Here is an 11,090-nt window from a genome sequence, read left to right on the forward strand (position 1 = left end):
CGACGTGGGCGCTCACCATTGGCTGAGTCCAAGCGGACGTCACCACAGCAGCCCGGGCGCGAACGGCGGAAAGGGCGGCACCGCACTGGAAGTTGGAGAGACGCGCGCGTTCCCGCGGCCCGGCCCGCCCCCGTTCCTCGCCAGCCAACCCGCTCGTCCATACTCTCTTCGCGCCCAGTTGGCCACGCCCCTTCCCGACTCGCCCCTCCCCCACCAGCACGGCGGCGCGCGGAAAGCGCGTCACGTGATGACTAGCCCCGCCTCTTCCTCTCGGTCCCATATTGAACTCGAGTTGGAAGAGGCGAGTCCGGTCTCAAAATGGAGGTAAAACCGCCGCCCGGTCGCCCCCAGCCCGACTCCGGCCGTCGCCGCCGCCGCCGGGGGGAGGAGGTATTAGGGGGAGAGCGGGGGGTTGATGGGTAGTGGCCGGCGTGGGGGGCTTAGCTCGGTGGGAGCGGGGAGGCCGGGTGGACCGGATCGGCCGTCCCGCGCTCTGCGTTGAGACGGGCGGTGGGGGGGGAGGGGAGCGGGCCTCGGAGGCCTTCTTGGGGCCCCTCGCCCTCCTCGCTTTCTCCTTCGGCTGCACAGGTGGCCCCTCGGAGGCGCTGCGTGGCTGGGGAGACCTCGGGAGGGGACCCGGCCCGCCGGCCGCGCGGCCTCGGATTCGAGGCCGAGGGCGGCATGGCGGGCCCCGGCGGGAGCGGTTGGGAGGAGGCGGTGGGGGAGGGGAAGGGACGAGCAGTCACATCCGGGCGAGCGAGCGAGCAGGCGGGCGGCGGCCACATTGACATTGATCCGCTGCCGCGTTACGAAATGGCGCATTGGGCCGCAATGGCCGCCGCCTCGCTCCGCCGCCGGGAAAGAGCGCGGGATTGGAAGGAAGCGCGAGTAGGCGGCCCGGCAGAAAATGCCACAAATGGCCTCGAATCTTGCGGCCTAGTGCTTTCGCTGAAGTTACTGCCGGCGCGTTTCTAGTCCTTTCAGATATCTTTAAGGCGACGAGAATTTAACTCTCCTGTTTTTTCTTCGCAGTACCCTGTTGACAGTACGAAATTTTTAAAAAGTTTGCTGCTTTAAAATACTTCCTGATCTGCCATTCTTGCTAAAGTACTTAGAATTACACGTATTTTCGCGCCATGTGGGTCGGCTCTGGTTGTAGTTTTTCTTGAATTTTTGTTTGAGAGGGCTGCAACCAAAGTTGAATTTTTCATGTGTTTGAGATAATTTCATGTGGGTTATAATTTCTTGTCATCTCCGTGTTCTATCGATTAAATGTATTAACCAAGATTTGAAAAGATGAGACCAAGTGAATTGATGCTTTAGGCTATTAATCATTTAACATTTTTTTCTAGTATGTGACAATCTTTTCATATTAAATGCCTTAACATCTCTACTTTGGAAGACACATGAAGACATTAGAATGTAAATGTGAGCCGCTTTATTTAAGGACTTTGGATGAACTATACTTAATGCATGCATTGAATGGCAGTTCATGTAATTTAGTGAGGAGCTAGTTCAGTTGCAAAACAGTTCGGACCGTATCTTTTTAAAAATCTCAGTTCCTGTTCTCCATTATTGTCAAAAAGTATATACTATATTTAATACAAATGCAACTTGCCCTTTTTGTGACCCTGTAATATCTTTTTGAAACTTTTGCCCTGTAATACAAGTGCAAATAGGTAACTTTACAGTATAAAACCTGGAACATAAATTGGTTACAGAAAGCTATCAGGATAATGGTCGGTTTCTTTTTGTATTCTGGGGTGGGGGATAATGCTGGTTTACTCTTTAATTGCATAATACCTATTTTAACCTTGCTGTGCTTGAAACTGAAGGATTTTTAAAAATTTGCCACTCAGAACCTTTAAGTTACATACTTCACAGTTTTGTGGTTTAACATGGAATGTTTGAAGTGTAGACTGATGAGGGAAGACATGAAAAATGGTGTGGATGGAACACTACTACAGCACTTTGGTTTCTTAAAGAGCAGTTTGTCAGTAGCAACTTTTAAAATAATTTGTCCCCAGATACTTTTAGTTGTAGTCTAAAGTTAAAGGACTTTGATTCTGGAATTTTCTTGGACTTAAATGTAGTTCAGGTGATGTCGGCATTTGAAAGGCTGTATAGATTTTTTTTGGTACTTGGGTACCTTTAACCATTTGATGCGTGATCTTATTCCAATTTTTAATTGGACAAAATGTTAATGGTACATGAATTTGATGCTGAGTTTATTATTTGTAGCAGATTAAAGACGTCTACATTTCAGCAATTCACCTGCTAAAAGAAATAATTAAAACGTATTTGTTTCCTCAGGGCCATGATCCAAAGGAACCAGAGCAGTTGAGAAAACTGTTTATTGGTGGTTTGAGCTTTGAAACTACAGATGATAGTTTAAGAGAACATTTTGAAAAATGGGGTACACTTACAGATTGTGTGGTGAGTTACTAAAGGAACAGAAAAAAAGGTTGTTAAAGGGTGTAGGACCTCTACAGATGTATTTCAATACTCAAAATTTTTGTTTTGTAGGTGATGAGAGACCCCCAAACAAAACGTTCCAGGGGTTTTGGTTTTGTGACTTACTCTTGTGTTGAAGAGGTGGATGCAGCAATGTGTGCCCGACCACACAAGGTTGATGGGCGTGTAGTGGAACCAAAGAGAGCTGTTTCTAGAGAGGTATTTTGATAATATTATGCTTTGTGACACGTGAGATTGTTGGAGAATTTGGGTTTTGACTTATTTTTTTATTTGTAGGATTCTGTAAAGCCTGGTGCCCATCTAACAGTGAAGAAAATTTTTGTTGGTGGTATTAAAGAAGATACAGAAGAATATAACTTGAGAGACTACTTTGAAAAGTATGGCAAGATTGAAACCATAGAAGTTATGGAAGACAGGCAGAGTGGAAAAAAGAGAGGATTTGCTTTTGTAACTTTTGATGATCATGATACAGTTGATAAAATTGTTGGTAAGTAGAAATTTATTGGGACCTGAATGAGAAAACAGAAAAGGTCCCTTTGTGCTATGTTAGATTTGCCAAATTGCTTATCATTTTGTATTGTTTGATAGCATATATAACATATGGTTCAGTTTTCATAAATGACATTTTAGAACACTCCCTCATTCTCACTCAGTCACTACTTACTTGATATTTGAGTAAGTTATGTAGTGATAAAGGTTATCATTTATATGTGTTTTTCCAAACCTCAAATAACTTCTGTTTGTTTGTTTGATTAAAACAAATTTTAGTTCAGAAATACCACACTATTAATGGGCATAATTGTGAAGTGAAAAAGGCCCTTTCTAAACAAGAAATGCAGTCTGCTGGATCACAAAGAGGTGAGTAGTACAATAGATACACCTACAGTAGGTGCGAGTGGCATTTGTAAAGTTTTTAAAGCTCTCCTTTGCCCGTGTTAAAGGTCGTGGAGGTGGATCTGGCAACTTCATGGGTCGTGGAGGAAACTTTGGAGGTGGTGGTAACTTTGGCCGTGGTGGAAACTTTGGTGGAAGAGGTAAGAGGGGTCTTTGATTGTGTCTGTCTGAAATTTATTGGTAAGTTGTATGTTTATTTTTAATTCATGCCTTGATTTTCCTCAGGAGGCTATGGTGGTGGAGGTGGTGGCAGCAGAGGTAGTTATGGAGGAGGTGATGGTGGATATAATGGATTTGGAGGTGATGGTAAGTTTTTAATGGATGTTTGATACTTTGATTTTGTTTCTGTACTTTATGGAAGGTTACATATTTGTTTATATTTTTATTTCAGTTATAACTTGCGTGGCTTCACCATTAAAGTATTCTGAACTAGATTTTTTCCCCCCTAAATTTGTAGCATTAGCGAGTTCTTTTTTGGCCAGTAACATTTATTTTACTAGTGTTTGAGCTGAATTGTCTGTCTCAGGAGACTGTTCACTGTTTTCTTTAGTGAACTTTAATTTCTAAAAATTAGAAAAATTTTTTTTAGTGTGAAAAGGTATTTATGCATTTGTCTTAATCCTCACAAGGCTAGGCTTTTTTTTTTTTTTTTTTTTTTTTTTTTTTTTTTTTTTAGGTTACTTGACAGCCAGAGAGTACAAGTGGGGGGTGGAGGGGAATGGCAGAGGGAGAAGGAGAAGCAGGTTCCCCACGGAGCAGGGAGCCTGATGCAGGGCTCAGTCCCAGGACCCTGGGATCATGACCTGGGCCTAAGGCAGATACTTAACCAAGTGAGCCACCCAGGCACCCCAGCCCAGGTTTTTGATGCTCTGTTAATGAGGTATTACCAGTTTTTAGAATGTTAAGTCATTGGTTCATTTTCAAGTTGATCAGTTGGTAATACAGGGTTCAGTAACTTGACTTAACACATTTATGTTTTTGTGTGACTCCCAATTTTTTTAAGGTGGCAACTATGGTGGTGGTCCTGGTTATAGTAGTAGAGGAGGCTATGGTGGTGGTGGACCAGGATATGGAAACCAAGGAGGCGGATATGGTGGTGGTGGTGGAGGATATGATGGTTACAATGAAGGAGGAAATTTTGGAGGTGGTAAGCTTTCACTTGTTCTAAATGTTCAAAATTGTTTATAGTTCATAACATATTTGAAAATATTAAAATGCAACATTTGGTTAAATAGTAATACTAGGAAATACTCAAATGATGAAAGATTAAACTGAATTTTCTCGCTTTGCTGGCTATTTAACAATTGGTAAAATACGTTCGCTGTTTATGTAATTGAAATGGACATTTTTCATTAATGTACTTATTGTCAGAATTCTGGGCATTTTTAAATTGGACAAATGGGAACTGCAAATTGAACATGCAGACACACTGAAATGAAATGGTCTGGAGTTAAGGGGACAGAAGTCCTAGGTACATTTCAGACAATAAGCAAGTTTGCATCATTATTCTATGATAACTACAGGTAAAGCGCTTTGTTATAAATAATGCACTGAATTTTTTGGGTGTGCATTAATGTTCTGACAAGGTTTTTAGGGTTTGGTTTTTTTTTTTTTTTAATTTTTAAATTTTTCTTTATTTTTAATCCCTCTATGCCCAACATGGGGCTCGAACTCGGACCCCAAGATCAAGAGTTGCATGCTCTACCCACTGAGCCAGCCAGGCACCCCTAGAAAATTTTTTTTAACAGCCAATTTAAAGTACCTTCTTTGTCATTGACTTAGAAGTTGTGCTGTGTCCAAATTGGAGTGAATCAAGCACAGTTTTGATGGGGTTAGTGGTATGAAGCCAAGAATGTGCAAGGATGTTGGCATCTGATGTAGAACAAAAGATGACATCTATTCACATACATGTTCTTCAGGACCATCTTCACTCTTTTCCCTCTCTTAATGCCTGAAGTCTGCAAGCGGCCTCTGTTGTGGAGTCCGTAGCTCTATATATGGTTTTCGAAGGGTTGCATTGTACATTTCCTAGAGTGTGCTGTCATGATTATGGAAAGATAATACGCACGTGTATTAAAAGAGGAAAATAATTGTGTAGGTTAACCACAAGTAAAACCTTTGTAATTTCAGGTAACTATGGTGGTGGTGGGAACTATAATGATTTTGGAAATTATAGTGGACAACAGCAGTCAAATTATGGACCCATGAAGGGGGGCAGTTTTGGTGGAAGAAGCTCGGGCAGTCCCTATGGTGGTAAGTTCTCCCCCTCCCCTTTTAGTTAAAATTTCTCATGGATTTCTTAATTTAAAAACTTAAAAACATTTTTTTAAAAAACAACCTGTGTTATTTCTAGGTGGTTATGGATCTGGTGGTGGAAGTGGTGGATATGGTAGCAGAAGGTTCTAAAAAAAAATTCAGAAGAAAAGGGTAGGTATCTTTAAAATTTTATATTGATGATAAAGAATATGTGGAACTGTTCACTGAGTGTAATAATTTTTTTATCCTGTATTATTCAACAGGCTACAGTTCTTAGCAGGAGAGAGAGCGAGGAGTTGTCAGGAAAGCTGCAGGTTACTTTGAGACAGTCGTCCCAAATGCATTAGAGGAACTGTAAAAATCTGCCACAGAAGGAACGATGATCCATAGTCAGAAAAGTTACTGCAGCTTAAACAGGAAACCCTTCTTGTTCAGGACTGTCATAGCCACAGTTTGCAAAAAGTGCAGCTATTGATTAATGCAATGTAGTGTCAATTAGATGTACATTCCTGAGGTCTTTTATCTGTTGTAGCTTTGTCTTTTTCTTTTTCTTTTCATTACATCAGGTATATTGCCCTGTAAATTGTGGTAGTGGTACCAGGAATAAAAAATTAAGGAATTTTTAACTTTTCAATATTTGTGTAGTTCAGTTTTTCTACATTTTAGTACAGAAACTTTAACAAAATGCAGTTTTGAAGGTGTTTCCTTGTGAGTTAACAAGTAAAGAAGATCATTGTTAATTACTATTTTGTATGAATTTTGCTAAAGTTAACTGTAAAGAAACACCTGCTGACTTGCAGTTTAAGGGGAATCTATTCTCCGCATTTCCAAACCATGAAATGAATGGGCTCTGACATGTGGAGAGAATAGATATTTGTATGTTTGCAATGTGTGTTTTAGATAAATAGAATTGGGTATTTAAATTAGCATATTTGTGAATTTAATAGCGTTAAGATTTACCTTCAAATGAAAAAATCTCAAAATTCCTATTTGGTTTTTGTGCATTTTCTTTCAAAATGTAATCATATGATTTTAGTGTGTGAGTTTTGCTGAGAGTCCTAGCTGTGTTTAGAACATCTCCATTCTACATTCACCTTGGTCACGTGTGAACTGCCATAGTTTTATTTGGGTGTAAAGAATGTCTACTGCCCTCTGTTTAAAATTCTGGAAAGGGGTAGTGGATGTTTTCCCTTCCCTTAAAAACCATTCTTAAAAACTTCAAAATACAGGACCACTAAGCCTGTGTCTGAGCAAATTAGCGGCTACCCCTTTTTTTTTTCCTTTTCAAAGCACAAGAGGCCCATAAGTCTTCAGTTATTTTCCTTGGTTTAATATATATATATTTTTTTGATACAAGCTTTCAGAAGCAAGAGAATAAAAATCATGCATTGTTGAACCCTTAACTGGCTGGCATGCTTTCCTGTTTGTACCCTCTGTATTTTATTGGATAAAACCGAGGACAGTCTAGATAAAATCCCAAATGACTTTACTGCAGTAGAAGTGTAGCACAGTTGCTTAGTACAAGCTTCTCACTTCCCAGAGACCTGAATTCAAATTTGAATAGTCTGAGTTCTTGCTTACTTAAAATCCAAAAGAACACACTGTTATCCCATGTGTATGCTTGAACCTAAATCATGTTGGTATGAGTTAACAGTTTGGTTTGGAAGACCTTGGTTGAGAAGAGTTTCAGATAAGGTCATATATATAAACACCAATGTCTACTGTTTTGCGCCAGCTAGTGCTTACAATTTCATTCAAGCCCTAAGTTATGTGCTCTGCTGTTATTCTTTTCTTTGGCAGTTGAACGTTGAATTCGAGATTATTTTTGTTTTCAGAAGTACTAAGCAAAAACAAGCAATAAAAAGGGGAATGGGGCGTGCTAGTGTTTGAATATGCTCTCTTGTTGCTCTAATTCTGTGCCTCTGTGCATTATTAATATTTGGATGCATGCAATGCCAGCATGGAAATCGGTCTTCACAGATACTGCAGTTCTCCAGAAAACACTCACAAACCAATAAATGTAACAGACAACATTCCATTTGTTAATGGACATATGTGAATAAGCAGCGTAGAAAATAGGCTAATATTAGAAAATGGTTAAGTCTTTAACAACTTCAAATGTGGTTATATAAATGGACACTGTCAATGTTCATAACTTAAACCTGGGTACCTGGTCAAAGTACTGCTTGGGAAACATTTTATTAAAATTGAGCTAAATTGTCTCAAGTTCTTTTATTCCATATAATAAAGGTTGAAGGAATGGGGGAGATTAACATTTCCTGTTTCTGTTTGTGAAATTGTTTGACACAACCTTGACAGTATCCTTTAATGGCATATGAGGTTAATTGTACTGTTAACAAACTTTCTATGTTCTGGAACTAGTTTAATAGTGAAAATATTTTCAGTAAGTTGATGTTTGCAACCTATAAGCAGGTGAAATCTGTGTATGTGACCTGTTTATAAGTTGTATTAGCTTAGTTTTTGTGAACAGTGTGGAAAAGTAAGCCATGAGGAGAGCGATTTAACCAGCTTTAAAGGACCTAAGATGTGCATTTTAAGCACAGTCTGGATCAAAGGAGACTCACTAAGACAGGACTTCAGCAGCCTTTTGAGTATGGACAAGTCAGCATAAATAAAGAATGACAAGGCAGCAGCAAGAGCTTCAACTACAGAGAAGTGAAGGCATAAGATACTATGGTGATAGTGAGCAACTTTCCAAAAGCTAGTTAAATCTGCTTATTACAACTGAAATATCGAAGAAAGTCTAGCAGGAAGGAGCTCTTCGCCTATTGGAACATCAATGAGAGATAGTTGCCACAGTCACTAGGTCTAGCATTTAGACCTGCAAGGAAGGGCAATAAGCATTTAGGTAAGGCTTGAATTTGAATTTTTTCACTAATTAAAGAGTAATTTTTTGTAAAGCAAGGTAAGAGTAATCTTTTTGATTTGCAGGTTGAATGAGAACCCTTCTTGCCTAAATGAGGAATGTCTTTCCTACCATCTTAAATACGAAGGTTTCTGGCTGGGTAAGGTTTGTAGCTCACAGTAAAAGCTGATGACACCATTTGTTTCCCTACAAGTACACCTTACACATTTTCAAACTAGTAGGTACATTGGCAAAATTATTCAGCTGAACACTGAGAACCACATCCAACACACAAAACCGTTTAAGGCCCTGCAACAACCATGAGTATCTTGAGTCAGATGTGGCCCATGTATATAATTCATTCTTGGTGTCTTTAGGGTACAGGTGATTTTTGGTAAGAGAAGTAAGGTAATAAGCATGACACAACAAAAGCACTAAAGTGCCAATCCTCATTTGTCAGGTGAACAGATAGAAAAATGGTCTTCATTCAAGTGGCCTCATAAATTCTCTTGCATATAAATTCAGGGAATTATTTGAACTAATAAGATACATTTTTGGTTCTTTTTATCCAGTTGTCCAGAACTAGTAGGGCCTAATTATGCTAATGTTTCCTTTTTAAAAGATTTCCCAAAGAATGATTAAGATATTAGTTACTATTCATATCAGTTGCTGGTTATTCATAAGGGCTATTGCGCCTCAAAAGGGCTTGTTAAAAATTGAGATTTGAGGGGTACCTGGCTGGCTCAGTCGGTAGAGCACGCAATTCACACTTGGGTTTATGAGTTTAAGCCCCATATTGGGCAAACACTTGGACAGGCATCATACAGTTTCTAAATTATAAGGTTTATAAGTAGATAGGTTAGTTTGCCTAAGTTTATTCTCAGAAAATGACTGGTTGGCTCTATTTCCGTACCTAAATCAGGACTGAATTTCTACACATAGAATGAAGTGTTGAAGAAGGTAATAGTCTTTTAATGATAAATTTTCTTTACTGGTTTTAGTGTGAAATTAAGACAGGAAACATTTTTTAAAAGGCATTGTTCTTTACAGTCCATCTCATTTCTTATGAAATAAAGTGATTTTATTTAAATGTAGCTCCACTGTCATTCCTGAAAAATGTGCTCTTCCGTCATAGCACCAGTTTAAAAAAAAAAAAAAGGGTTCTAAAGAAGGGGAAATGGTTGAGGCAAACTTTTCAGCTGATCTTGTCAAGCTATCTCACATGTTACTGCTTCCCACGCTACATTTTTTCAAAAAAACCCCAAGAAACCTGATGCACACTGAAATCTTGAAGAAAACTGGGTAATAAAGATTTGTTAAGTATCTGAACAACTGAAATAAGCTTGTTTTTTAAGAGTTCCACTATGTAAGCCACAACTTGAAACCTTTCTAGTTAAGAGCAGTATCTTGGAGTTCCAATAATTGATGTCACAAGTAGTCGGATAATTTGCAAATTAATGCAGGGGTGATGAAAGGATTGTTAGCCTATATAATACTCAAGATTACTTTTAAATTTCAATGTTTTATCCTGATTTTTAAGATTAAGAGGTGGTCTGTAATGGATTCAAATGTTTCATTTGTAGTATAATGAAATGTTTACAGAAAGATAACTTTTTCATTAAAATATTTTTAGAAATGTGTGTGTTGTTTTTGTTGCTTCACAGTGTTCATGTGATTTAAACACTAGGTGATTTAAACACTAGGTGAATATTACATTATTAGTAAAATAAAGGGAAACTTGGAATGATCCTTTACAAAGCAGTAAATTTTAAAGATGGATTCTATTCAGTGGAAAACAAATATGTGGCACTAGAAATAGGTGTGGAAAAAATAAACCAAAAGCCTATTAGGGATGTAAGCCTTGAATACCAGAATACTGGGGTGGCAAGTGAGGAATGTGAACTTTGGGGAAAGAAATAGTTAAGGTTATGATACCCCACCACCCCCACCAAAAGCAGTGGATTGGTTGAGTCTGCTGTGGTGTGAGGGTGGGCTGGGAGGAAAAAACATGAAATTTCATCAAACTGCATTACTGCATTTTAACCCAAATAAAGGTGATAACAGTTCTCAAAGTGCTGAGTTTGTAAGGTAGGTCTTTGAGAATTGTGATGTTTAGGAAAACTTGACAGCACAAGTATTTAGATTCTTAGCGTTAATAACATGTTAGATACTTGAAACCATGTGAGGAATTTTAGCTGTTAGGATTGCAACACATTTTGCGTGATTACAACACATGCAGTGGTTTTGTTATTTTGCAGCTTTAAGTACCTTATATCCTAGTTCAATAGAGTTCCAAAGTAACTCGGCAAGAGTGGACTTAATTTCTACCAAAATAAGTATATTAGCCATTTTTTTTCAGAATGAAAATGTTAAATATTCAGGCAACAAGAGAAAAGATGGGAATCTTCCATGTATTCATACACTGTAATTAAATCTTGGAGATGAGTGTTTTGCAAAAATTGGACCTTGTTATGGTTAAGTTAGGATCGTACAGAAAGTACCAAGGATTGGGAAGGGGTTAAGATTAATAGGTAAGATACACCATTTTTGCTTAGATTTTTTTCCCCAAAGACCTGTAATGGCAGGGTGCATTGAACTA

The 11,090-nt window shown here is 38.9% G+C and overlaps 1 protein-coding gene across 4 annotated transcripts; it reads left to right on the plus strand.

Moving 5' to 3' along the window:
• The first annotated feature begins 235 nt into the window (after nucleotides 1-235).
• On the plus strand, nucleotides 236-10,131 carry HNRNPA3 (heterogeneous nuclear ribonucleoprotein A3). Of its 4 annotated transcripts, none has more exons than XM_045806166.2 (11): nucleotides 236-390; nucleotides 2,314-2,436; nucleotides 2,527-2,673; nucleotides 2,752-2,962; nucleotides 3,244-3,333; nucleotides 3,417-3,509; nucleotides 3,595-3,675; nucleotides 4,373-4,516; nucleotides 5,500-5,622; nucleotides 5,723-5,796; nucleotides 8,578-10,131. In XM_045806166.2, the coding sequence occupies exons 1-10, from the start codon at nucleotides 319-321 to the stop codon at nucleotides 5,773-5,775; spliced, it is 1,137 nt and encodes a 378-aa protein (XP_045662122.1). In that variant the 5' UTR covers nucleotides 236-318; the 3' UTR covers nucleotides 5,776-5,796; nucleotides 8,578-10,131. The 4 variants fall into 4 exon arrangements, with proteins under 4 accessions (XP_045662122.1, XP_045662121.1, XP_045662123.1 ...); XM_045806165.2 differs by lacking the exon at nucleotides 8,578-10,131 and adding an exon at nucleotides 5,889-6,259; XM_045806167.2 differs by lacking the exon at nucleotides 8,578-10,131 and adding an exon at nucleotides 5,889-6,259 and having other exon boundaries at nucleotides 4,373-4,513.
• Nucleotides 10,132-11,090: the final 959 nt, after the last annotated feature.

The sequence above is a fragment of the Ursus americanus genome, chromosome 1 (assembly GCF_024610735.1).
Source record: "Ursus americanus isolate L20-20 chromosome 1, mUrsAme1.1.p, whole genome shotgun sequence".
NCBI classification, from domain to species: domain Eukaryota; kingdom Metazoa; phylum Chordata; class Mammalia; order Carnivora; family Ursidae; genus Ursus; species Ursus americanus.